The following is a 25,617-nucleotide window of genomic DNA, read 5'->3' on the forward strand; positions in this document are numbered from 1 at the left end:
AAACAGCAGGTATGCTGATAGGACCCAGGCATCCTGGCCCCAAACTAGGAGTGTGACCCCACTCCCCCAGTACCCATTTATAGGGTCAGGTCAGTTTGGGTACAAGAACGAGGACGCTCATCCCCCCTTGTGCTCACAGAGGTGCAGCACTGCTGGTACTCAGTTTTAACTCATCTGCACTGTAATGGATCCCTGGGCCAGATTCTGGCACTGGCGCAGTGTCCCCAGGATGCTTCTCCTCCTTTGGTGGTTTTTCTGTAAAACAGAGGCAGTGGAGGGAGGTCAGGAAACAGCACATTGGTTGAACCGGTCACAGGATGGATCCTCCGCAACTTCTTCCCACCAGGAAATTCCTACCTTAAAAGAAGCCCATTTTTGTCCTCAAAGATTGTAAAACCCCAAGAGGAGCAGCCTGATGCCCTCCCACACCCAGTCATGTGTGCCAAGGGGACCCTCAGCTGGGGACCATCCCCGGCACAGGGGGCTGGTTTGGGGTTGGCCAGTGCGGTCAGCCCTGCCTTCCCGGAAGGTGGCCTTTGAAACTACCGGCATTTCCTCGAAGGCTTCTCAGGGGAAAGTCCCCGTGGTGCAGTTCCCGCAGCCGGGATTGCCGCACCGCCTGCTCCCTCCATAAAACGTCGGGCAGGCAGCGGCAGGCGCGGGCAGGCAGCAGCAGGAGCAGGGACATCGCACCATGGGCAACTGGCTGGTCAACCACTGGTTCTCGGCCGCCGTCCTCGTGAGTGTGTGGGCTGGGGGGCTCACAGGGGTAGGGCAATGCGGGGGGCTGTGGGGGCTACGGGCCCTGGGGCGCTCGTGGGAGAAATGGGGGCTGACGGGCTGTCCCAGGGCTGGGCTCTGGGAAGACAAGAGTCCCTTTTGCTCAGCCAACCTGCGTACCCAGCCAGCCAGGGGAAGGATGGGGGTTTGGAAAACTGAAATCTTAAGGGAAATGCAACTCAGAGGAAAGGGAGGTCCTGGAAAACTTAAAAATGCTCCTGGTTTGCCCACTTTGGCTGGGAGCCTCCCACATGGCTCTTCTCCCTTCATGAGAGCAGAGAATCCTGTGAGAGCCCACGCCAGGGTGAGGAGATGGAGATGGTCCATAGGGACCATCTGCCAGTGCTGTGCTGTGGCATCACTGGTGTAAAAGAGCATGCCTGGCCAGCACCCATCGACTAGTCGGCACTGTATGGGGAGCTATGAATACATGGGGAAATGGGAGTTTACAGGAAGTTGGACTTAAGTTACCTTAAAAAAAACCCCAAACAAACAAAAAAACAAATAGAAGGCAGAGTGTTTTTTGGGGGAGCTCTGCAAAAAGTCAATGGCTGTAAGAGGGGCCAGTGTGGGGAGCAGTGGGGTTAGGCAAGGGATGGTGAGGCTGGGTGAGCCAGCTCCCTGTAAAACTTCCTCCTCCCAGAGTCTTCCCTGCGCAGCCCCGACCAACCTCCGGACCTGCCTTCCCGTTACACGGGTGTTGCCTGCTCCTGCCTTTCCTCCTTCCTCACGCATGGGTGAAGCACAGGGCTGTGGGTGACAAGACAGTAATTTCGCAAGACTTCCACACCTCTGCCCACCCTTGGCCCTGTGTCCCAGCCCTGTGCATGATGCTGCAGCTCATAAGGAAACAGGATGGGATGTGCTTTCCTGACACCCTCTGGCTGTGTCTGCACCTGATTGCTGCAGGGTGAGGGGCTCCCAAGGCCAGGGCCCTTCATGATGCTGTGACTTTTCCCCACAGGCAGCCTGGCTGGGCATCAACATCTTCCTCTTCACTTACTACTTTCTGTTCTTTGACCAAGATGACCGATATTTCTACACCAGGGCCATCCTCGGGGTAAGGTGCTCTCCTACAGCACCCTACCTGCCCAGGCACATGTGCATCCTGGAACCCTCCTGCAGTGGAGTGGGGCTGCAACATCCCATGCCCCTTCCTTATTCTGTCCTCTTCCAACCCACCACCATTCTGTCCCACTCCCCAGCCCAGTATTGCTCCTTGTTGGTCCCTGTCTTGATCCCTGTCTGGTCCCAGCCCAACAACATCTCAGCCCAGTCCAGCACCACCCCATCCCAGTCCAGCTCAGCCTCTCCCTTCCAAGTCTCCATCCCAGTCCAGCATTGCTCCCTCCCAGTCCCCAGGCCAGCATCACTCAGTCCCAGCTCAGCATCATTTGGCCCCATCCTAACCCAGTCCCGGTTACAGCACCAAAGGAGGTGCTCACCCCTCTCTTCTCCCCAGTCTGCCTTGGCGTGGGCTCGAGCATCAGCCAAGTGCCTCAACTTCAACAGCATGCTGATCCTGCTGCCCGTCTGCCGCAACCTCCTCTCCTTCCTCCGTGGGACCTGCTTGGTGAGTGCCCCGCAGTGGCATGGCCAGCATGGCCGTCCCGGTCCCTGTCCCTGTCCCCATCCTGACACCACTGCCTCTCCCTGCAGTGCTGCAGGCGAACGCTACGGAAGCAGCTGGACCACAACCTCACCTTCCACAAGCTGGTGGCCTATGCCCTGGCCCTGCTCACAGGTATCACCAGCACTGGGCTGGGGTACAGGGGGACGAGGGGATGGCCATGTGGGTGACTGCCTGTCCCCTGTCCAGCCGTGCACACCATTGCCCACCTCTTCAACCTGGAGCGCTACAACCAGAGCCAACAAGCCACTGACGGCAGCCTCCCCGCTGTCCTCTCTAAGATGCACCTGCAGGACAACAAGTGGCTGAACCCCATCCACTCTAACGAGACGGTGAGCGCAGCCTTGGCATCCAGCCCCCTGCCACCACCTGTCCCCTGCCCCCCTAACCCATCCTGCCTCCCCTGCAGACCGTCGAGTACATGGCTTTTACAACCATCCCGGGGCTGACGGGGGTCATCATCACACTGGCGCTCATCCTCATGGTTACATCCTCCACCGAGTTCATCCGCAGGAACTACTTCGAGGTCTTCTGGTACACACACCACCTCTTCCTTGTCTACTTCACTGGCCTTGTCATCCACGGCATTGCGTAAGACTCCTCACCACTCCCCAAGGCAGGATATTGAGGGGCAGTGGCTGCAAATCCCCTGTGGGGCACCCCAGGAAGAGTCCAGTGGGGTTGTGAACTGCCATTCCCATGGTGGGCTAGCCCAGCTGGCCTCATGCAGCGCAGCTCAGCCCTGGCTGGGAGGCAGGATCTGGCCCTTGGGCTCACCCCTCACCTCCCTACAGTGGGCTGGTGCGTGGGCAGACAGAGCAGAGCATGGCAGAGGTGGACCCCCATCGCTGCGCCCAGTACCTCACGCAGAGGGACCAGAACTGCACCCACCACTGCTGCAAAGACCCTGAGTTTGGGAGCATCCCTGCTGAGGTAGGGCAGCATTGGAATGGGTGCGAGGGGAGAAGCCCTCCCCATGGGAGGCTCCAGCTCTGGTCCTCCCCAACCCTTTGCCTTCCTCTGTCTCCACAGTCCTGGAAGTGGGTTCTGGCCCCCATCATCCTCTACGTCTTTGAGCGGATCCTCCGGGTCTGGCGTGCGCAGCAGAAGGTGGTTGTCAAGAAGGTGGGTGGTGCAGGAGCCTGTTCCTACCCCAGCTCCTTTCCTTGGAGTCGCTGGTGCTGCAGCTTCTCGCTGTGGTGGCCGTGGGGAGGTGGGCAGGGGTGGTGGCCGCAGCCCCTTCCCAGGGACAGGAGCCAGGCTGGGTGCTGAGCCCCGTCCGTGCCCCCAGGTGGTCATGCACCCTGCCCGTGTGCTGGAGCTGCAAATGCAGAAGAAGGGCTTCCGCATGGAGGTGGGGCAATACATCTTTGTCAACTGCCCCGCCATCTCCCCGCTGGAGTGGCACCCCTTCACCCTCACCTCTGCACCCGAGGAGGACTTCTTCTCCATTCACGTCCGGGTGGCTGGTGACTGGACAGAGCGTCTCATCAACACCTTCCAGTCAGAGAACCCCAGGTAGGCTGGAGAGTGCCCCAACAGGCCATCACAGGGATTTGAGGAGGCCACACCTCTCACCCAGGCCCTCCCTTGGCCAGGATCGAGGTGGATGGTCCCTTTGGCACTGCCAGTGAAGACGTGTTCCAGTACGAGGTGGCCATGCTGGTGGGAGCGGGAATCGGCGTCACTCCCTTCGCCTCCATCCTGAAATCCATCTGGTACAAGTTCCAGCAGGCTGACCAGACCCTCAAGACCAAGAAGGTACAGAGTGTCCCATGGGAGCAGCTGTGGGTTTCTCCATGCTGAGCTTCCCAGTACTTGGCATTGCATTCTCCCACCCCTCTGTCTCTGCTCCATCTTGAGCAACTCCTCTCCCCCCACATCCTAGATCTACTTCTACTGGCTCTGCCGGGACAGAGAAGCCTTTGCCTGGTTTAACGACCTGCTTGCCTCGCTGGAGCAGAAGATGGCCGAGTCGGGCAAGGCGGACTTCCTCACCTACCGCCTCTTCCTCACTGGCTGGGACACCAGCATTGTGAGTTGACCAGAGGCTGCTGTGGCTGCAAGAGGGGACATGGAGTGGCCGAGTTGGGCAGGGCAAGCACGACAACGGCTTTCAGGCACAAAGTCCGGGCATGGTGTTTGGTGGGATCAGCAATGGATACTCCTCCACGGTGAGGGACTGGAGGTGGGCTCAGAGGTGGTGTCTGGGGTTCTCACCATCCCTGTTCTGCCCAGGCCAACAACGTGGCACTTCACTTTGACACCGCTACGGACACGGTGACAGGCCTCAGGCAGAAAACCATCTTTGGGCGGCCCATGTGGAACACAGAGTTTGCAGTAGTGGCTGAAGCCCACCCCAGGTGAGAGGTGGGCACAGAATTCGGAATGCTGAAGCGGGGATGCACCCCTCTCCTCCCTGGCACTCAGCACTGGGCTGGGCAGTGGCTTTGGGAGAGGTGTGCTATCCCCAGCAGGGAGCCTAAAAAGCTTTGAAATCACTTTACCCTGAGTCGCCCACCTGGCGCTGACATCCCCATGCTGTTTGCAGGTCGGTGGTTGGTGTGTTCCTCTGTGGGCCGGGGGCCCTGGCAAAGAGTCTGCAGAAGTCTTGTCACCAGCACTCCAGTCTGGACCCCAGGAAGGTCAAATTCTACTTCAACAAGGAGAACTTCTGAGTAGCAGCGAGGCTGGAACCCCAGCGGGCAGGGACGTTGCCCGTCTCACCTCACCTCCTGTGCCAGAGCAAGGCCAGGGATAAGCATCTGTGCATGCATTGAAGCCAGGCAAGACACAGCAAGGTACTCCTTTCTCCATGAGAAATTCCAGGTTCAAAGACTGCTGCCTGCCTGTCCTGGTGTACAAGGGATCCTCATGGAGCCAGTGGGCTGGCAGCTCTGCATGGCCCCTTCACTGACAAACCAGAGACACATGATGCAGTGATGCTGCCAGAGCAGTGGGAAGCAGCAGGAACGCCCAGTGGGCTGGGAAGAACCACAGGACACAGATGGGACACAGGCATCAGGGGCCAAACATGCTCCTCCAGGTTTAAACAGTTCTTTGTGTAAAAGATTAAACTTGCTTTTCTTTGCAATCAGAGTCTCCGTGGTGAAGCAGCCCATGCTCTGACCTCTTGTAGGGCTGTAATAAAACAGCTGGTTGACAGCAAACCCTCTGAGGTGCAGGGTCAGACACCCCTCTACAAGGACTTGCTGCCATCCTGCCACCCCCAGAGCCAGGCTGCCCCCAGAGCCAGGCACCCCAGCACATAGGCCAGCAGCAGATGCAAAGCTCACACATACCCTGCTCTAGCATATGCAAAAAAGAGGGAAAACTCCCCTCCCCGAGCTGGCTGGCATGGTAAGTGATACTGCAATCCAATATGGAGCCCTTCCTGCTCTGCCAGCAGAGATAGAAAGCCAAGCTCTCTGTCCTGCCCTTCCCCTACACCCCTGCCAAGAGCATGGAACAAGAAATTCCAGGACTAGCTCTTGCCCTGGTGCTGTGGAGGAGGGAGGATGGCAAGTGGTTTGGACAAGACTGGAGACAGGCAAGACTGCACCCAGAACCCAAGAGTCCCACTCTGGTCTCCACGAGAGACCAAATAAGGCAGCCAGAGACATGGCTTTATTCAAACCCTCCTCCCACTTTATTTCAAACATCATAAAATATACACAGAGAAAAAAAAAAAAAGGATGAATTGGAGGGAAAAACATTGAGGGGACACAACCTCTCCCAAAACGCAGCATCAGCTCAGCTATGAACAGGAAGCAGCTGCCATGGAGCATCACCTCTGTCCACCACAAGCCTGCCAGAAGGAAGGGGAGGATACTGAGTCTGGCATGGAGAGAAGCAGGACAGAGCCCCATCCTGGGCAGCTCTGATTTACTGGAGGAGAACAGGCACAGGTTGAGGGTCAGGTTAAGGATATTACCTGTCAGGGTGCCCCTGTGGATTTCTGGATCTGCTCCTTCAGAATGAGGATGCTCTGCCGCTGCTCCGGGGGCAGCATGGCAATCTGGTCTGCTGTCAGCTGCAGGACCTGCATGATCAGCGCTGCCTGTGGGGACAAGGGGGTCAGAGACATGTCCTGCTGGAGAATCCATGGGTTACCAGAGCCAGGGAGGGGCTGTCCCTGCCACAGAAAGGCACACAGGAAGTTTTGCTCCTGACATCTCACCCTTTCCCTTTTCTTCTCTCACCTTCTCATGATCCTGGGGGGTGACCTGGCTCTGTCCAGGGCTAAAGCCTCCAGGCTGACCAGCTCCTTGGACTCCTGCTCCAGGAATGCCTCCTCCCTGCAAGCCTGCCCCTGCCATGTTAGGAACCTGTGGGAATGAGAGAGGGGGTGAGGACCGAGGGGTATCTGGACTCAACCATACAACTCCAGGAAGGTAATGCAGATGATCTGACGGATGCCCTCAGACAGCCTGAAGATGCCTGAGCATGATGAGAGACAGGCTACCACGTGTTTTACGTGCTCTCCTCTCCCTCCAACTCCTGCGCTCCTTCCTGAACGACAGGAAGAGGTGGAGAGAAGCTTGAGCCTTGTCCTGTCCCCAGCAGATGGGCAGTGCCTGGGGAGATGGGACCCAGAGCCAGTGTCCCAGGCCTTATGCTTCCCAGAAGTGTTGCTCTATGTGACACCCTCCACCCAGCCCCAATCTACAGGATGCCGTCAGTGCCCAAGCAGCTGAGCAGAGACGTGTGTACCTGGCGGGGCCCCTGTGGGCCACTGGCTCCCATGTTAAGTGGCCCAGGACCCTGTATCCCACCGGGCATGGGGCCACGTGGGTTGGGACCAGGCCCTCGAGGCTCCAGGCCCCGGGGCTCCAGGACCCTGGCCTCCATGGCCCTGGCTTCCAGCACTCGTGGCTCCAGGACCCGCGGCTCCAGGCCTCGTGCCTCCAGGGCTCGCGCCTCCAGCACCCGGGGCTCCAGCCCACGCGGCTCCAATCCTCGTGGCTCCAGCCCTCGGGGATCTCTTCCAACTGCGGAGGAAAGACAAGGTAAGGTGCTGAAGGGAGCAGCACTGCAGGGAGTGTGGGAGCGAGCCTGTGCCTCCTTTGTCTGGGGAATAGCAAGCACCCAAAAGGTGCAGGGCTGGGGGCAGAGGGGACATGCCTGGAGAAAGTCCCTTGCACCCTGGGACAGTCCCTCCTTGCCTGGTGTCAGTCATTTCACTGCCCAAACCCCTTCCTACACCTCAGGTCAGGGCAGCTGGCTCTACTCTTCTTGCCTGCATGCTCTAAGCCACCCAGTATTTCATGCCCCCTCTCTCACCTCGAGCGTCCATCAAGGGCCCCCGCGGCTCTCCCATCAGTGGTCGGGGTTCTCCCATGGGTCCCCCCCTCATCTCATGGGGGGGGCCACGGCTGTCATGACCAGGCATATGGTGCATAGGGGCTCCCTGGTGGGGCGGCCCAAGGTAACCTCTGATGCAGAGAGACGAGGAGAGCAAAGCAGGAGGAGGAGAGAAAGCGAGAGAGTGTGAATCAGACGCTGGCTTGGCACGGTCTGGGCAGAGCGCTGGGATTGCCCCCGAAGCCGGCCGCAGGGGAGGAGGGTGAGGCTGACACAGGGATAGGTGCTGGTGGCCCCATGCCACAGGGCAGCTGCCATCACCCCGGGGATGTCCCGTCCCCGGGGAAATGGGCCGGCCCCCACGGTCGGCAGCACACAGGCCTCCGACCAGGCAGCAGTGACTCCCGGAAGGCTGGTGCCATCCCTGTCCTCAGTGAGAGGTCACCCTTGGGCAGGGGACAGTGCCAAGGGTTCCTCTCCTTCCCTCTCCCCTCACCTGGGCTCCACTTCTCCAGTGACTGAGAGCAGGGTCCCTCCGCGAGGGTCATTCGGGGCATCTCCCAAAAGGCCTCGGGGCGGCGGGCCACTAGCAGGTAGAGGTCCACGCTGCATAGGGGCCCTCGGGTCTGGCATGGGCACTGCCAGGGAGACACACAAGAGCTCGTGAGGATCTGCATGACCAGTGCCGTGCCGAGACCGTCCCCGGCGCTCTGGGGCCGGGTGTGGCTGCACTGCTGGGGAGGCAGCCCCACACCCAAGGCTGGAGCACACCAAAGCCCCTTTCCTGGCTGCTGATTTTATTCCTCTCTTTTTCCTCCCTGGATCTACCTCAGGCTCCTTATGGCACAAGGGGTCAAACCAAGCGTGGGTGCTCCCATGGCAATCCCTACAAGCGTGGGCATCAACACCCTGCTGACATGGGGCCAGGAGTAAAGCAAGACCTGGAAGACTCCTGGAAGTGCAGTGTCAAAGGAGGCTGGACCCTAGGCAAAAGCCCTCTCCGAACAGGGCTCTCCTTTTCCACTGGAGGCTCCATGCATGGCTCTAGACTGTTCTCTCCTGCAGCCCTAAAGGAAATCCTGCCTCCTCCTCCTCTTAACCCTGCCAGGCTACAGGGAGTGATATGCCAGTCCCCAGGCCTCAGCATAGCGGGGTGAAAGCTGCTCTCTGCACACTCCACAATGAGCTCCATGGGAGGAGGGAGCTGGCGGGTGCTGGGATACCTTGGACGCGTTCGATAGACGCAGGCCTGGCAGGTCCCACGGGCGAGAGCTGCAGGTTCCCTGGGCAAGCAGCAGGAAAAGAGGGAAAGAGCAGACACGTAAATAGTGTGTGCACACATGCACCCAGCCTTGGGGACAGTGCTGCCTGCAAGATCACACTTCCTAAAGTCCCCAGGAAAACCTACAGAGAAGATGCAGCAGATCTGGCTTTATCGACCTCTTCCATTAACACCACCTCTGTCACCACAGGCAGCACAGCCAGCGTGGCACAGTCCTTCCCTTGTTCAGGGAGAGGCAGGGAAGGAAGACAACCTGCCAAAAGACGTGGCACTCTGTGGGGCCACGTTGGCCCCACAACACACAACCAGTCAGCTCCTGCTTCTGCCCCTGCCCACAGTTTCTACTCTCCAAAACCTTTCGGGTGCCAAGAACTACCATGCTGTTCTCAGAAAGACATTGCCCACTCCAAAGAAAACAAGAGTCAGCTACCCCTAAGGCCAAAGTATCTCAGACCAGGTTTACCACGTTCCTGAAACAAGGCCTAGGATACAAGTCAAGACAACAGGAGTGTCAGGTGCCTGCATGCTTTGTTACTGGAAGAACAAGAACGCTCAGGTCTCCCTAGCCCTGGCACATGGCAACGCGTGGACCATAAGGAATCTGGCTACGGGGCTGGGCCATACAGACCGTGCCTGCGGAGGGAAAGCCGAGCCGTCACTCCCCGGGAAATTCCCAGCCAAGCCTCAAGCCAAAGCGGAGGCCCAGCTCCCTCTGCTGGGCACGGCGGGGGAGGACGCAGTGGCCGCACCAGCTGCTTCCCAGCACGCAGGCAGCAAAGGAGCAGGACAGGGACCAGAGAAAAGCAAGCTCTGCCTGCCCGCACAAGCACAGGTACAGACAGGGGCTCGCAGAGATGGAAAACACAGGCACATCCCACTCGGCGGGGCTTGGCAGCTCTCCCTGGCTTCCAGGGCACGACTGCACAGCATAGCACAGAACGAGCTGGGAGCAAACCGGTGCACGGGCTGAGTCCTGGGAGCCAGAGAGCTGCTACCACAGCCTTGTGGCTAAGCCTTGTGCTACCACAGCGCAGCACTGTGGAGCTGCCCCAGGGGCAGGCACAGCCAGGTTGCAGGTGGCTGGCAGGGGCTCTGGGTGCTGCATTGCTCAGCACTCACAGCCTGGGCCCTGCTGGAGGGAGGCTCACCCCACACACAGCATCAACCATGTCTGTTTTACCTTGTCCACGCTCCAAGGGGACAGGCCCTGCGCCCGGCATCCCAACCTGTGGCTGCAGCCCACCTGGGAGAGGAGAGGCAGAGATCAGCCATCCCTGCACCACTAACCCATTCCTTTGGCCCCAAATACCTTCCCCCTCCCAGCTCCTGGGGGGGTATCTGCAGGTTTATTTCCTTGGTGTTGGTCCCCCCCAGAGATAACCCAACATTCCAGCCTGCCCCTGGCAGCAGCCACAACCACAATGTGTGGTATGGGACCACACATGCTCTCATGGGGCCAAGCCCTCCGGTCAGGGGGAAGGCAGAGGGGGGGTGTCTGCAGGACCTGTGTGCCCACAGGTGGGGTGGTTTGGCCCAAACTCACCTCCTGGAGCCATGGGGCCAGGTCCCGGGCCCTGCACAGGGGCTGCCATCTGCCCTGGGGCCGGCACTCCCCCCTGCATGGGTGGCTGCATCAGAGGAGGAGCGCCATTCACATGCATCCCACCCTGCCAGGAGAGACACTGGAGTTCAGGGATGTCTGGTCACCCAGGTATGCACCCCAGCTGGAAGAGCTGGAGCTGGCACTGCCCATCTTCCCTGCACAGCTCATGTGTTGTGCAGGCTCTTACTATGGGCTGTGGCTGGGACGAGGGGGTGTTCTGTGGGTTCAGCTGCGTGTTGGGCCCTGGCCCAGGCCCTGGTCCTGGCCCAGGTCCTGGCCCTGGCACTGGCTGCTGGTTACCTGGGATCAGAGGAGGAACACTGGTCTGGCGATGCAGGATTTTCTAGGGAGAGAAAAAGGAGAAAGAAATTCTTTCCCACTCCCACTCCACACAGGCTGCCACTGACACGCTCTCGACCCCGAATGAGCAGCAAGGGACGAACCAGCGCGATCTCGGGGTCAACGATCCTCATGACCACCTGAGCCTGCAGCAGGGCATAGGCCAGCTGGGGGTTCTGCAGCAGCATGTTCCTGGCTTCCTGGGGGCTGTTCTGGACACACAGCTGAGAAGACACGCACGGGTTAGAGCTCTGACAAGATGTGACAGGGCAGTGGCAGTGGGAGCTGTGCCCTCCTGCACTCACCTTCATCTGCTTCATGAGCTCGAACATCTGCTCGGGGGGCAGGCTGGCCACCGCCCGGCTGATGGATTCGGGAGCGTCCTCGGGGTTCACAGGGTCCCCGTAGGGTGACTCTATGATGGGGGCACCCGTGCCCAAGCCTGAAACACAGTTGGTGACCTTATATGGCAACATGAACCGACAGTGGGTAATGGGGTCATGAGGAGGGGAGCACCACCCCACTACGGGGAAAGGGGGCCAGTGAAAACAGGGAGACATCAGGAGGAATTTCTTAACAGAAAGGGTGATCAGGCATTGGAATGGGCTGCCCAGGGAGGTGGCAGAGTCACCATCCCTGGAGGTGTTTAGGAAAAGACTGGATGTGGCACTTAGTGCTGTGGTTTAGCTGACAAGGTGGTGTTTGGTCAAAGTTTGGTCAAAGTTTGATCTTAAGAGATTTGTTTCCAATCTAAAAGATCCTGTGGTCACCTTGGAGTGAAAACACAGCACTGAGCCTATGCACCCCTCTGGGGAGCCACTCACAACATCCCTTAGAACAAGTCAGCTCTCACAGCCACACAGGAGAGCACCACCTTGCTCTGCAGCACTGCCAAGGCCAGGCCCACCCCAGAGTTCAGACTCACTCTTGAGCTCCTCCTTGTTCTTCTCGCTGGCGGCGTTGTCGACGCGCAGGGCCCTCCCGCTGAACTCGCGCCCGTTCAGGTTCCTCATGGCGCTCAGCGCCGTCTCCTGGTCCTGGTACTCACAGAACCCATATCCCTTGGGCTTCCCCGTCTCCCTGTCATACACCAGCCTGCGCAGGGAGGGGAGGGACACCACTGTTGAGGGCAGGGTGGGCACCCAGCAGCGCCCACAGCTCCCAAAGCAAGGGAGGAGCTGCTGGGATACACCCTACGGGTGTGCTGGGAGCAGTGAAGGCAATGATGCCAGGCTTAGGCTGGTTAAGTCACCCCTAAGCCAGAGCCAAAGGGTCTCCTGGCTTCTGGGAGGGGTGTTCCCAAAGCTCTGGTGTGCAGGAACTCTGACCCCACCAGGCAGCTCGTAGGGGCACAGGATGGGACTGGATGCTCCTGGAGCTCACAAGCTCTTAACTGAGAGCTCTTCAGGACCTGGGAAACACCCCTGGGAGACACTGGGGCAGAAGTGAGGAGCACAGAGCCTGCCCAGAGCCTGAGCACTCCTCTGCCACAGCAGGGTGGCCCCTCCAGCCCATGTCCCTCTGTTGTGCTCTGTGTGCTCCATCTCCAGGTGACCAAGGCACAGCCCCTCAGCCCCTGAGCACACCTGGCACAGCCTCACAACCCCCAGCAGATGCTGCACTGCTCTGCTCAAGGTGTGCCAGGGCAGGTTTGGACTGGATATTAGGGAAAGCTCTTCACTTGTTGTCAAGCATTGGCACAGGCTGCCCAGGAAAGTGGTGGATTCACCATCCCTGGGGATGCTCAGAAGGTGTGTGGATGTGGCACTTGGGGACGTGGTTTAGCTTAACAGTGCTGGGGGAACGGTTGGACTCGATGGCCTTAGAGGTCTTTTCCAACGTTAAGGATACCCGACTCCGCGGTTCCCAGAGCCCGGTCTAGGGCCGAGCAGTGGGACGCAGGGGAGGCCAGCGGCCGCTCTCACCTAAAGCTGACCACGGGCCCAACCTCCGAGAAAATGTCCTTCAGTTGCTCCTCGGTGGCCTCGTATGGGATGTTCCCCACTGCGGACACAGATGGAGCCGCCGGTCAGCGCGGCTGGGACCGACCCAACGGCGAGGGGCGGGGGGAACCCCGCCTGACGCCCCGTCCCTTCCCCGTCCCTGCCCCTGTGCTGTCCCTCAGTCCGGCCCCTCTCACCGAACACGGAGCGCAGGGACCGATCCACGGCCGGGTCCCGCACCGACAGACCCGCCATCGCGCCGCCGGCCACTTCCGGTCCGCGCACACACCGGCCCCCCGCTTCCGCCTCCGCCTGCAGAAACATGGCGGCGGCGCGCTCGGAAAGTGCTCCGGCGGGAAACGCCCGGTAGGACTGCGACCCCCGGACTGGGAGCGGGACCCCGACTGTGGCCTTGGGGAGCCCTCCTGGTACAGCCAGTCAGGAGGTGCCAGCTCCTGGAGCATCCCCGCGGCCTCGGTGGTGCAGTTCCGGGCACCGGCCCTGAGGCACAGCCCCCCGGGTATCCCACCCCGGGCACCCCATCCCCGAGAGCCCCGATCCCAGGGCACCCTGTCCCGTCAGACCCCCGGTCACCCCACTCCCAGGATACCCAATCCTCCTAATCCCCTGGGACACCTCACCCTTAGTGTACGCCCCCTCTGGAGTACTCTACCCCCCAGACACCCCATCCCCTGGGGTGCCCCGTTGCCAGGCACGCCATTCCATCCCATCCGTATTGCCCAAACCCAGAGCATCCCATTCCCTGGGACACCACCCCCTGGACACCCCACCACCTCGGTCACCCTGTCCCCAGTGCCCCCAGCCCCTGCCCCGGGCAGCAGCCAGGGCTCCGATGTCCCTGGCACCCAGTGAAGTCCCTCCATCCCGGGGCTTGGCAGGATGGAAGCCAAGGACATCTCCATCCCCATCCCTGCACTAGCCACGGAGCGGCGGCTCGCCCAGCGCCTCAGGTGAGGGGAATGGGAACGAGGGGGAATGGGAGCAAGGGGATAATGGGAGCCCTGTGCTGCTCCAGCAGGTGATGGTGGGACTGGCTGGGAGGAGGGTCACAGCACCAGTCCCGCACCAGGAGGGTCTGCAGAGCTGGAAGGGCCTGACCAGGCCTTGGCCTTGCAGGGAGCATTTGGAAGAGAAGCAGCTGCTGGACAGGCGCTACCAGCTGCAGCAGGTGCCAGGGGGCCGCGTGGCCCTGCCCATGCTGGAGGAGAAGCTCTCCCAGCTGTGCCTTCCCCCGGAGATGCCCTGTGAGCTGGTCTGGATCCAGGTCGGGAGAGCCCCCTTGCCCCGAGCCCTGCATGGGGTGATGAGGTCTCAGCCCCACGTGCCACATCCCTGCAGCAGGACCCTGTCCCCTCCAGGGCATCCCGGCGACGGGCGCCTGCCCAGAAGCTGCGGGATGAGCTGCGGCAGCTGCTGGATGGGAGCTGGTCAGAGGAGCTGGAGCAGGATGTGCCCCATGCCTGGCAGCGGCACGGGGACCTGGTGCTGCTGAGTGAGGACAGCTTCAGGGCTGCACCGTGGGAGAGCCTGGGTAAGGAGGAGCAGGGTCTGCCTGCCCTGATCCTGCCCACAGAACCTGTTCTGGCATTTCCCAAATTTCCTGGGATGGGTGTGTTCCAGGTCCAGTGCTCTGGGAGACGGTGGCCTCGGCTTTAGGTGCCCGGCGGATAGCCAGGCGAGGACGGGTGTTGCCAGACGGGATGCGGACCCCCAGTGTGACCCTGCTGCTGGGCCAGGATGGCTGGGTGGAGCACGTGGACAATGGGATCAGGTAGGCAGGAGCCATGGTGCAGGATGCGGCCGGCACAGGGAAGGGGCCACCTTCACCATCCCGGCGGGGTCTTCCAGGTACACCTTCGACGTGACCAAGTGCATGTTCTCACCGGGAAACATCACGGAGAAGATGCGGGTGGCCTCACTGCCCTGCTCTGGGGAGGTCCTGGTGGATCTTTATGCAGGTAATGGGGATGGAGAAGGGCTTTGGCAGGGTGGGCAGGCAGAGAGCAGTGATGCAGATGGCATCCAGATGTCATTTCTAGCCTGGAATGAAAAATACTTAGGCTTAGAGCTCCCACCCTGTTTGTGAGCCATCAGCTATCCTGGCACTTCTGTCCCTCCTGTGTCCCTGCTGCCTTTGGACACTTAGGATAACCTTGGACTCAGGCTCTGCAGAGCACCACTGCTTGAGGGAATCATTTGGATCCAGGAGAAAGATTTGCTGCTCTTTTGTGCTTAGGAAAGTTAGTGTTTCCAATTTGTGCCACACTGAAGGGATGTGGCACCCACAAAACTGCTCTGGATTAGTCTGGGCACTCCTGCACAGAGTGGAAGCAGGGCAGGTTTCGAGCTGATGGCCACAGACTGAAGGTAAAATAAGCTCCTCTAAACATTTTTCAAGACAGATTTTGCTTTTGCAGAGGAGGGAGGGATGAACTTCCATTTACCAAGTGTTTGGGCTCGTTCCAACCCAGAGCAAAGCAGTTTTGGAGAGCTGGGGTGACAGCGTGTACCCCGCCCTGCCTCCAGGGAGGAGCATGGCTCTCCAGCAGGTCCTTGCCCTCAGCAACTGCCACCTCCTGCCTGCAGGCATCGGCTATTTCACGCTGCCATTCCTGGTTCATGCGGGAGCCGCCTTTGTCCATGCCTGTGAGTGGAATGTCCATGCTGTGGAGGCTCTGCGCCGGGCCCTGGCACTGAACGGGGTGCAGGATCGGTGCCACATCCACCACGGGGACAGCCGGCAGGTGAGCACCGCTGCCCGGCCGCGAGCCCCCATCCGCACCGGGCATCCCCTCACCTCCCCTCTCCTCCCAGCTGGAGCTGCGGGACATGGCCGACCGGGTGAACCTGGGGCTGATCCCCAGCTCAGAGGAAGGCTGGCCAGTGGCCTGCCGTGTCCTCAAGAAGGAAACGGGTGGGGTTCTCCACATCCACCACAACGTGGAGACTCCCCCTGCACCGACCCCGGTCCTGCCAGCTGAGTGGGGGTCTCCAGAGGCACAGCACCCAATGGAGGACACTGGGAACAAGACAGTGGGGGCCAGGATCAGAGCCGAGTGGCAGAGGTGGGCTGAAACCACGGCAACGCGGATCCAGGGACTGCTGGTGGAGCTGCATGGGCGGCCGTGGCACACCAGAGTCCTGCACATCGAGGCAGTGAAGTCCTACGCACCCCACGTCCATCACCTCGTGTTGGACCTCGAGTGCCGGCCAGCACTGCCCACGTAGCTGGGAATGGGCCCTGTCAGGGCTCCAGCTCCCATGGAATGGTGCTAGCACAGCACCAGGAGCAGTGTCCTGCTGCCAGCCTGGATGTGCCTTATGTCCCCTGCCCAGCAGTGCCCAGAGCACCCAGGGATGTGCTCCCTTGGGAGATCCCTCCAGGATCCAGGTCGAGGATGCAGTGAGATGTGGCTGAGAGCTCTCTGTGTCCTGCCCCAACTCTGCCAGTCACTGCCCAGATTTTGGACATGTGGTGGCACTTTCAGCCCTGTTTTCACACAGGAGAGAACCCGGGCTTAAAAACCTCGGGTTCCTGCTGGGTTCATTTCAACAGGTTGGGGACAGGCTTTGTGCTCGTATTTACCAATGTGCTTTTTTATTGTACTGGAAACAGGGCTGTTTATCTTGGCTTCTTAATTTTTCGGAATTAAAGATGTTTCTCATACTTCTTTTTGGTGTCCAGTTAAAATGTGAACACTGGTGCAAGCATGGGGGCCTGGGAAGGCCGGGTCCCAGAGAGGTGTGTGGAGGGGCTCAGAGAGCAAAACGTCTGCTGGCATCCTCTGCCTGCAAGCCCAAAGCCCTCTAAGTATTGTGTGTGTACCCCTGATGGAGAGAACCTCTGCCGCATGAGGGAGCTCCCACTGGCCCTTTGGCGTCCCCATGTTTTTTCTCGTGTCGGTGTCTCATCTTCTGTAAGGCTGGGAGCCTCTGGCTCTCCAATCCCGTGACAGGGAGCCCCGGGGTGCGGCCGAAAGTGTGGGAAGAGCTGCGTCCTCGCGTTTGCTCAGGGCTGCTCCCAGCTGGCTTCCCACGCAGGATCTGCGTGGCAAGAAGCCACTTCTCCACTGGTGAGAGCCCCCCGCCTTGTCCTGCGGCGTGTGCTCGCGGTTCCCGTGTTGCCTGTGCCGCCGTGGGCTGTTTCAAGGGCCCTGCCGTGGCCGTATCTCTGCCACGAAGGACAAGGGCAGAGGCTGGAGCCTTGCGGCGGGAGGACACCACGGCCGCGCGGCTGGGGTTTCAGTCCTCCTTGGAGACCCCGGGAGGGCGCCCCACAGTTCTGGTGGCGGTGGGCTCTGTGCTCTTCGGGAGCAGCTCCGCTCCCAGCCAGGGCCGTGGGGCACCGGGCCCTGCCCAGTCGTGCGGGAGGAAAGCGTCCCGCGGCGCAGGGGGGCCCGCAGCTCAAGCGGGGAAAGGGCTGGAGGGCGCGGGCACCGCCTCCCGCACGGGCCGCCCCGTCCGTGCCGCAGGTGCGGCGGGCGCGGCTCCTTTAAGGCTCCGGCGCCGCGCCCCCCCCCGGCCCCACCTCCCCGCTCCGGGAGGCGCCGGCCGGAGCCGCCGCAGGTACCGGGAGGGTCGTGGGGACCGGGGGTCCCTCCACTGGCGGGGGGTCGGAGGGTACAAGGGGTTCCTCCGCGGACGGGGGGCACCGGGGATCCCTCGGCTGGGGGGATGCCGGGGGGTGCCGGGTGTCCCTCTGTGGTTGGGGTGTCGAGCCGCGGTGTCCCGGGTCGGAGCCAGTGCTTGCCCGGTGCGGGTGGCCGCGCTGCGAGCGCGGTGCCGGCGGCCCCGGACCACCCCCCCCGAGAGAGGAGCCCGGGGTCCGTCTCTGGCCCCTGTTCCCCGGGGCGCGGCTGCGGGGACGGGAAGCTCCGTCTCGGCGGTGCCGGGTGGGCAGAGGGCTGAGCTATAGCCCCCCGAGCAGTCGCCCCTGCTCCTTCGGGGCTGGAGCGGCCGCGGCCACCCAGGTCCCGATGCCGGCGCCTCCGGACCGGATCCTGCCCCCGTCGCGGCTCCTGGAGCGTGTCCGCTCCCGGCGGCTCCGTGGGGGTCGGGCAGCTCCGGGCCCCGCTGCGTTCGTGGGAGCGGCAGCCCGGGGCGGCTCCTTCCTGCCGGGGCTGCCTGCGGGTGCTGGGCGTCAGCGCGGTCCCACGGAGCCGGCTGAGGTCACCGGGGCGGCGGGGCTGGCAGGCGGCCCGAGCCCAGCCCAGAGCAGGGCGGCGGAGGCGGCGGGCGGACCGCTGTCCCGGGTGCCGCGATCCGGTCCAGCCCGGGGAGCGCGCACGGAGCACCTCGCGGGGCGGGAGCCGCCAGGCTCAGCGGCTGGCATGTCCCTAGCACGGACACATCTGGCCAGGGCCGGCGATCCCCGGTGCAGCGATGTCGGAAGCCGTGGATCTGTCCTTCCTGTCGGACGTGGAGAGAGAATTGATCCTGCAGGTCCTGCAGCGCGACGAGGAGCTCCGTATAGCAGAGGAGAGGAGAATCAGGTGTGGACGTGGCTGGGGCTCGGCAGGAGCTGGTTCCCTGCTTTGCTCTGGAAGTGGGTGGAGGAGTGAGAGTGCTGGTGATGGGGGTTCCCCGGGGCGGCTCTGACAGCTCCCGGTGTCGGGTCTGAGCAGGCGCCTGAAGAATGAACTACTGGAGATCCGGCGCAAGGGAGCCAAGCGGGGCAGCCAGCGGTACAGCGAGCGGACCTGCGCCCGCTGCCAGCAGAGCCTGAGCCGTGTCAGCCCCAAGGCCAACACGTGCCGGGGCTGCAACCACTTGGTGTGTCGGGACTGCCGTTCCTACAGCCCCAACAGCTCCTGGCGCTGCAAAGTCTGCACCAAGGAGGCGTGAGTACCTGGGGATAAGTGGCAGAGACCTTCTGCATGTGCTTCCTGTTCCCTTCCTCTTCCCAGTCTCCCCAGCTTGATGCTTCATGTCTTTCCTAGCCTAGCTGGTCCTCTTCACTGCAGGACAGCTGGCTCTGCTGTTGCTCCTGGAGTGGGTTTCCATGGTTGGGTGATGGAGAATTGAGTCACACCCCAATCTTGTGTCTCCTCCATGCCCTCCTCACTCCTTCCCCCCCTTTACTTGACTCCAGCATCCTCCAGTTCCCCTTGCACAGCCTGTGTTTCAAGTATCCCAGATTTCCTCCTTCTTGGCCTCCCTTGTCCTATAAAACCTGTCTTGCTCCCATGTTTACTGGGGATGTAGCTGAGCCTGTCAACTGCCCAGTGAATTGTCTCTGCCCAGTTGCCTGCCTATCACACCCACTGTGTCTGTGTTCTCCTTGGGTGGTGGGAGCACCACGGGTGGGTTGGGGTGCAAGGATCAGCCCCCCACTGCCCTTGCCTGCCCCCCACCACCTTTCTGCCCTGCAGTGAGCTGAAGAAGACAACGGGTGACTGGTTCTACGACCAGAGGGTCAACCGCTTCGCCAACCACCTGGGCAGCGACATGGTGCGGCTGTCCCTGCGGCACAGGCCAGCAGGTAGGGGTGCCACAGCAACGCCTCCTCCCACAGCTCAGCCATCTGGGATGCTCCCCCTTTCCCCAGTGCACCTTGCACAGTGTGGAGCTGGATGGGAGCAGCTCCTGCTTCAGGCAATGGGCTTGGAGCAGAGGTCCTCCTCTCTCCTTCCAGCCAGCAAAAGAGAGACTGTGGGACAAACCCTCCTCCAGAAAGCTCAGCTTGGTGAGCCCAAAAGCTCCTCTGCAGCCCGGCAGCCGAGCCCCCCTGCACCCCGGGAGGGATCCAGGTAAGAATCCCTGCTGTCCCACCTGCTCCAGGCACCAGCCCTCATCTGCTGTGGGGATAAGAGCGATGCCACCGCCCTGCTTGGTCTGCTCTCTCAGACCAACTTCCTTGCCAAACAGGACATACCTGTGGTTTTGTTTGTCTGCAGTTTGTTTCCAGATGCCTCAGACCCTCGGGATGGCAAAAGTGACACAGAGTCCATGGAAAACATGAGCCTGGATGGTTACAGATCTAGTCCTGGTGATGGGGGGGGCAGGTGAGGGGCTCCCCAGATGGGTTGTCCTTGGCAAGACTGGCTGGAAAAGAATGAGGACTTTCGTCTGAAGTGTGTTTTCTTGGTCTAGTGAGGGGGAGCTAGCTCTTTTGGCTAGGCTGAAACTTGTTCCTGGGCAGGCATGTCCTCTGCTCCCAGGCTGGCGTGTTATAGGGAGCTTATGTGCCTCCAGGGAGCCTGTGTGGAGATGGTACTTTCCAGCCAGTACTTGCTCTCCCAGCTGGGCTTGTGGCCTGGGACAGACCTTTCTGTGTCCTCTGCAGGAGTAACTCCCTGGAGAGAGCCATCCCTGGAAAACAGGTTGCTGCACCAGCAGGACCTGCTGCCTCCAGCCTGACCCTCCCTCTCCGCTCCAAAAATGCTTACTCTGACGGACGGGTGTGTGACGCTGCTTCAGCAGGCCCAGCCCTGTCCTGGGGCGTGGGGCCGGGAGTCCTGTGGGGTGCCCAGCCCTGCCCTGCTCTGACAGGACCTCTCCTCCCCAGGATGCCACTGCAGGGACCCGCAGCAGCGCCTTGGTGGACGAGCATGAAACGATATTCAAGAAGAACCCCCGGCGGGTGGTGAGGCCTGCAGGTGAGAGCTGCAGGGGTGCAGGGGGTTTGGGTGCCAACACGGCCAGGAATGGGCAGCTGCTTCTCCCTGGGCTGAGGTGAGCTTTTGGTGCGGATGGGAGAGGCTGGGGAAGTCCCTTATCTGAGAGAGCAGCAGGGCTCTGCTAGTCCTGCTCCGTGCTGCTGCCTCCTGCTCACCACCTCTCGTGCAGACTACACCAAGTCAGTGATTGACCTGCGCCCCGAGGACTTCATGGGGGATGGTGGATCTTTGGGGGACAGGAGCAAGTCGGTCCCTGGCCTCAACATGGAGCTGGTGAGACCCTTGGAATGCTGTGGTGGAGGAGCTGGGTATCTAGCCGGCTGTGCCCTGCTGCTCCCCACACAGTTGATTTGTCTCCCTCCTTGCAGGAGGAGGAGGAGGAGGACATTGATAACCTGGTGGAGATCCATCGTCAGCGGGTGGCCCGGGGCAGCATGCGCAGTGGCACCTCCTCAGTGAGTCCCCGTGGTGTGGCCATGCTGTGCCCTGCTGCAGGGAGGAATGATGGACAAAGGCAGTGCCAATGGGTTAGGTGGGAGAAAGGGAGGGTGGTGCAGAGGCAAGAGCCTGAGGCATGGGGGCTTCCTCCCCTTGAAGGGAATTGAAATGCAGAGACCCAACTCTCTTCTGGGGAGCCTCCATGCGTGTGGGAGGCACTCAGTGACCATCCCCAGCCACAGAGGGTGAGAGGGCCTGTATGGAGGAGGCACGTGAAGGAGTCTTGCTGAGGATGAAGAGGGACCATCAAATGATGGTGTGCCAGCTGAGCCCTGCCATGTCTTCCAGAGCACGCTGGGGAGCATGGTCAGCATTTACAGCGAGGCCGGTGACTTCGGCAGCGTGGCGGTCACTGGAGGCATCTCCTTCTCCCTGAGCTATGAGCAGAAGACACAGACCTTGTTCATCCATGTGAAGGAGTGTCGCCAGCTGGCCTACGGGGATGAGGGCAGGAAGCGCTCCAACCCGTGAGAGCTGGGAGGGTGATGGCTGGTGGGACCACTGGTGGTACCCACCTGGGTTGTGGGGTGTCCGCCAGAGATGGGAGCTGTAAGTGGGGGGGTCTTGGCAAGGCAGGGAGTCTGGGGTTGCCCTGAGGAGCTCAGAGGGGGTTAATTGTGGGGGGACCTCAGTGAACTGCTGCTTGCTCCTCCCTGCAGGTACGTGAAGACCTACCTCCTGCCTGACAAATCCCGGCAGGGGAAACGCAAGACAACAATCAAACGCAACACCATCAATCCCCTGTACAATGAGCTGCTGAAGGTGAGCAGGGATGGATTGGGGTGCAGGTAGTCAGTCCTGGGGATGCTGCTGGAACAAGCCAATGGCAGGTTGGGCTCCTAACCCTGAGGCAGGGTATCTACAGAGAACTTGTTCCAGAGACTGCATCCTGAAAGCTGGAAAAACCCAGTCCCAGACTGGGTCGCTGCTCTGGTCTGGCCATGGTGTCAAGTCCCAGTGCCGTGGTGGGGTGGAGGCACAGCTGCAGATATAAACATGCCACAGGGCATGTCCCTGGTTCCTCTGGTATTCCTCAGGGGCATCCTGCTTACCCCAGGTATTTCCTTCCATGGCCAAGGCTTCTGGGCCCCTGGAAACAGGTTACATTGGTGGGAGAGCAGCACAGCTGCAGAGGCAGAAGTAAGGCAGTTCTGGGCCCCAGGGCAGAACAACTTTGCACTGTCCTTCACCAGCCTTGCTGCAGCCACTTTGGGGTGGTGTGACTGGCTGACTCTGTCCCTGAGCCTGGCAGTGCATTGCTAAGGCCAGGCACTCTCAGACAGGAGGAAGTGGGAGCTGTGGTTTGGTTTTTAGGCTCTCACAGCCAGGTTTACTAAGGTTTTGTGCTGTGACTCCCTGAGGCCCTGTGGGCTGGCAGAGCTCTGTGTGTTGTGGGATGAGCGGACAGGTACCTGGCTCTGAGGTCTATCTGTCTGGAGAGCATGGGCTCCTGCACCACTGCCCCAGGACTCTGCGGTTTCAGCAGGCATGGAAAAAACAGACTCCTGTGTGCATCCATTGCTCCTCAAACTTGTTTTCTTTCCTGATCGAGAGCTGTGGCTGATGGTGTTTGCCAAGCCTGTCCCTGCCTGCTGCTGCCTGCTCACCAGGGGTTTTTTTGTCTCTCTCCCTAGTACGAGATTAGCAAGTCCCTCCTGCTCACAAGGACACTGCAGTTCTCGGTCTGGCACCACGATCGCTTTGGCCGCAACACATTCCTGGGGGAGGTGGAAGTCCCACTGGATGCCTGGAACTTTGACAGCCACCTGGAGGAGTTCCTGCCCCTGCATGGCAAGGTGTGCCCCTGCTGCCCGCAGCTTCCCTTGCCTGGCCCTGGTGAGGGGTATAGCCCTCTGTGGGCACAGGGGTGTGGAGACAGCTGGGAGCTGCCAAAAGGCTCGTGCCAAATCAAATCTTTGGAGAAGTGAGCAGCCCAGAAGCAGACAGCAGTGCTATCATAAAAAAGGGCAGATCTTCTGCCTCGAGCCTAGCTTCCCACCTGTTCCTCAGGTGATTGAGCCAAAATAAGATCCCAAAGGAGCTGGTGATGCTGGGGAGGGTTTGCAGGCACTTGTGCCAGTTCAGCCACATCTAGGAGAAGGCAAGCCCTTTGTCCCACCCTGGGGAGGTGCTGCACACAGGCCAGGCTGTCACTGTGTTTGCCATGGCCTCTCTGCAGTGTTTGGTAAGTCTCACGTCCTTTGCAGACCGGGGCAGATGCTGCTGGTCTCCACCAGTACAAGGGAGAGTTGGTTGTCTCCATGAAGTACATCCCATCTGTCAAGCACCCCGGGGCTGGGAATGGCAGGAAAGGTGAGTGCTGGAGCTCCAGGATGTCTGTGCAGCCTTGCAGGATCTGCTCGTGGCCATGTGATCTGGCTCTGGGTAGTGTTACTGCAGCCTTCTCCAACACCTGCAAGGCTGCTCTGGGTCAGGGCAGACCTGGCTGTCCTCAGGCTGGCTGAGCCATCCCAGTGCTTCCTTGGGGCTGGATCAGGCTGGACCTGCATGAAGCAATTGTCCACCTTCGCCTCAGCAGGCAGGGCCAGTATGGGAGAAGGCAAGAGGAAATGGTATCCCGGGCTCTGAACATGCCCCTGGGACAAAGGGTGTTCAGCAGGACCTTTCCCGAAGTTTGTGGTGGTGGAAATTGAAGTTGATTAATTGATGTGTTGGGTTTTTCCTAGGCAAAACAGGCGAAGGTGGTGAGCTCCAGGTCTGGATCAAAGAAGCCAAGAACCTCACAGCTGCCAAATCTGGTGGGACCTCAGACAGCTTTGTCAAGGGGTGAGTGAGAGTCCTGGGTGGGGGGGCAATGAAGGCACTGTCCTCCCTGACTATATTTCCAGTGCTGCCGTGGGGACCTGGAGGAGGGCAGGGTCTCTCTGTTAGCTGCCCTGCACTGCCTGTGTTGGTACCTTGAGAGTCACTGTTTGACCAGAGACAAGATGCTCCTGGTAGCAGGTGCTCTTCTGGATTTTGGCTGATTAAGAGGTTGTGGTGGAAGGCTCTGTGCAGGGCAGGGCTCCAGTTGCCCTTCCCAAAGGTCACCATGCTATGGGGCAGCATGACCAGGGGTGAGGAGGCTCCAGTCCTTTCCCTCCCCAGACCACTTGCAGTCTGCTGAGTGACTTTTCAGGAGGCAGGGAAGAGACCACCCCTTGCAGAGTGTCATAGTCCTTCCTGAGCCATGTCAGGGAAGGTGGAAAGAGTGTCTCCAGGCCAGGTCCTGGGGTGCTGAGGTGCCCCAGCCCTCAGAGCAGAAGGCCCATGTGCTGCTAACCCAAGGGATTGCTTCCCCCAGCTACCTCCTGCCGCACAAAAACAAAGCCTCCAAGAGGAAGACACCTGTGGTGAAGAAGACCCTGAACCCTCATTACAACCACACCTTTGTCTACAATGGTATCAACCCCGAGGACCTGCAGCACATCTGCCTGGAGCTGACAGTCTGGGACCGGGAGCCACTGTCCAGCAACGACTTCCTCGGGGGTGTCCGTCTGGGGGTGGGCAATGGTGAGGAGCCCTGTGGTCCCATCAGACCCTGGGGACAAGCAGCCTTTCTTGGGGCTGCTGCACTGTGAGCAGGAGCCTGCTCTGGCAGTGACTTCTGCCCACTTCCATCCTTTCTCCCAGGCATGAGCAACGGGCAAGCTGTGGACTGGATGGACTCCATGGGTGAGGAGCTGAACCTGTGGCAGAAGATGTGCCAGTATCCGGGCTCCTGGGCAGAGGGGACACTCCAGCTCCGCTCCACCATGGCCAAGCTGAGGCCATAGGCTGTGGCACCAGCACCTGGACTCGGCTGAGGCCTGGCACCGCTGCTCCAGAGCCACTCTTACTGCAGGGCTTGGCAGGGCTGCCAAACGTGGGTTATGTTATTATTTTTTCTTCTTTAATAAACATGACCTTCTCTAAACAGGCTTGGGCAGAAAGTCTTCTTGGCCTAGCTTCATTTAAAGGGTTTTCCTTTTGTCATAAGCCTTGCACCACATTTCAGGCTGAACTGAAGTCCTGGTGGACCCTCCCTTTTTCCCCTTGAGGCAAAATGCTTTGAAATGTCATTGGGTTTGTATTTCTTTCCATTCTTCTTCCTCCCACCCTTTCTGTTTCACAGTCTACTCCCTCCCTGTCCTCTCCATCCTCCTAGCTGTGCACAGCCCAGCCCCAGCCCTGGCTGCAGGGACCAGGATGGAACCATGTGGGGTCAGCTTGGGGGGGCCAGGGGTCATGGTCCCCAGGAAACATTTTTTTTCTGGGCCTCTCAGCAACACATCTGCTAGCACAGACTTTTAATACAAATTTATTTATTTCAAGTTAATATTCTACTGCCAAAGCAGTTCCCAGGAAGGGTGCCCTGTGGGTGGTGGGAGGGGGAAGCAAGTGGCAGTGGGGAGGGTGAGCCCTCAGGGTGGGCTGCATTCCTGGCTGGCTGCTACAGGCTCTGCTGAGTGTGGGGCCATTTGCTTTTAATAAGGGCTTTCTGGATGGGAGGGTTGTGCACAGGGTGAGGGTGGCCATGGGGAGGCTGAAGCTGCTGTGTTAGAGGCTGTTGCACTGCTGCCCCAGCTGCTCTCCTCTGCTCTGGCTCCATGTCTCCC

General features: G+C 60.4%; 4 protein-coding genes across 12 annotated transcripts; 3 read left to right on the forward strand and 1 right to left on the reverse strand.

Moving 5' to 3' along the window:
* Window positions 1-549: 549 nt before the first annotated feature.
* Window positions 550-5,481, forward strand: NOX1 (NADPH oxidase 1). Of its 2 annotated transcripts, none has more exons than XM_017814483.1 (13): window positions 550-739; window positions 1,745-1,840; window positions 2,243-2,353; window positions 2,440-2,524; window positions 2,600-2,742; window positions 2,820-3,001; window positions 3,205-3,343; window positions 3,443-3,535; window positions 3,702-3,928; window positions 4,009-4,171; window positions 4,299-4,445; window positions 4,649-4,773; window positions 4,962-5,481. In XM_017814483.1, exons 1-13 carry the CDS (start codon window positions 695-697, stop codon window positions 5,086-5,088), a joined length of 1,683 nt encoding a protein of 560 aa, XP_017669972.1. In that variant the 5' UTR covers window positions 550-694; the 3' UTR covers window positions 5,089-5,481. The 2 variants fall into 2 exon arrangements, with proteins under 2 accessions (XP_017669972.1, XP_017669979.1); XM_017814490.1 differs by having other exon boundaries at window positions 2,820-2,944.
* Window positions 5,482-6,036: 555 nt separating this feature from the next.
* On the reverse strand, window positions 6,037-13,198 carry CSTF2 (cleavage stimulation factor subunit 2). 3 transcript variants are annotated; one of them, XM_017819258.1, is made up of 15 exons: window positions 13,079-13,198; window positions 12,864-12,942; window positions 11,864-12,033; window positions 11,244-11,380; window positions 11,043-11,162; window positions 10,787-10,942; window positions 10,540-10,663; window positions 10,177-10,239; window positions 8,938-8,997; window positions 8,211-8,352; window positions 7,694-7,845; window positions 7,124-7,401; window positions 6,613-6,738; window positions 6,345-6,470; window positions 6,037-6,218 (listed from the first exon to the last, which is right to left on the reverse strand). In XM_017819258.1, exons 1-14 carry the CDS (start codon window positions 13,134-13,136, stop codon window positions 6,348-6,350), a joined length of 1,788 nt encoding a protein of 595 aa, XP_017674747.1. In that variant the 5' UTR covers window positions 13,137-13,198; the 3' UTR covers window positions 6,037-6,218; window positions 6,345-6,347. The 3 variants fall into 3 exon arrangements, with proteins under 3 accessions (XP_017674747.1, XP_017674756.1, XP_017674766.1); XM_017819267.1 differs by lacking the exon at window positions 8,938-8,997; XM_017819277.1 differs by lacking the exons at window positions 7,694-7,845; window positions 8,211-8,352; window positions 8,938-8,997.
* Window positions 13,196-16,561, forward strand: TRMT12 (tRNA methyltransferase 12 homolog). Of its 4 annotated transcripts, none has more exons than XM_017819290.1 (8): window positions 13,196-13,247; window positions 13,781-13,852; window positions 14,019-14,166; window positions 14,241-14,433; window positions 14,523-14,673; window positions 14,751-14,860; window positions 15,489-15,646; window positions 15,717-16,561. In XM_017819290.1, exons 1-8 carry the CDS (start codon window positions 13,204-13,206, stop codon window positions 16,128-16,130), a joined length of 1,290 nt encoding a protein of 429 aa, XP_017674779.1. In that variant the 5' UTR covers window positions 13,196-13,203; the 3' UTR covers window positions 16,131-16,561. The 4 variants fall into 4 exon arrangements, with proteins under 4 accessions (XP_017674779.1, XP_017674788.1, XP_017674795.1 ...); XM_017819299.1 differs by having other exon boundaries at window positions 14,244-14,433; XM_017819306.1 differs by having other exon boundaries at window positions 13,232-13,247; window positions 13,696-13,852.
* Window positions 16,562-17,435: 874 nt separating this feature from the next.
* SYTL4 (synaptotagmin like 4) lies at window positions 17,436-24,935 on the forward strand. 3 transcript variants are annotated; one of them, XM_017814423.1, is made up of 17 exons: window positions 17,436-17,468; window positions 18,262-18,394; window positions 18,527-18,742; window positions 19,274-19,383; window positions 19,537-19,651; window positions 19,799-19,906; window positions 20,188-20,302; window positions 20,410-20,500; window positions 20,691-20,794; window positions 20,890-20,976; window positions 21,308-21,486; window positions 21,679-21,781; window positions 22,654-22,815; window positions 23,227-23,332; window positions 23,707-23,806; window positions 24,324-24,532; window positions 24,653-24,935. In XM_017814423.1, the coding sequence occupies exons 2-17, from the start codon at window positions 18,285-18,287 to the stop codon at window positions 24,793-24,795; spliced, it is 2,058 nt and encodes a 685-aa protein (XP_017669912.1). In that variant the 5' UTR covers window positions 17,436-17,468; window positions 18,262-18,284; the 3' UTR covers window positions 24,796-24,935. The 3 variants fall into 3 exon arrangements, with proteins under 3 accessions (XP_017669912.1, XP_017669902.1, XP_017669920.1); XM_017814413.1 differs by having other exon boundaries at window positions 17,442-17,468; window positions 18,243-18,394; XM_017814431.1 differs by having other exon boundaries at window positions 17,442-17,468; window positions 18,243-18,394; window positions 20,893-20,976.
* The last annotated feature ends 682 nt before the right edge of the window (window positions 24,936-25,617 follow it).

Source organism: Lepidothrix coronata, unplaced genomic scaffold (genome assembly GCF_001604755.1).
Source record: "Lepidothrix coronata isolate B3197 unplaced genomic scaffold, Lepidothrix_coronata-1.0 Scaffold2, whole genome shotgun sequence".
Lineage (NCBI taxonomy): Eukaryota > Metazoa > Chordata > Aves > Passeriformes > Pipridae > Lepidothrix > Lepidothrix coronata.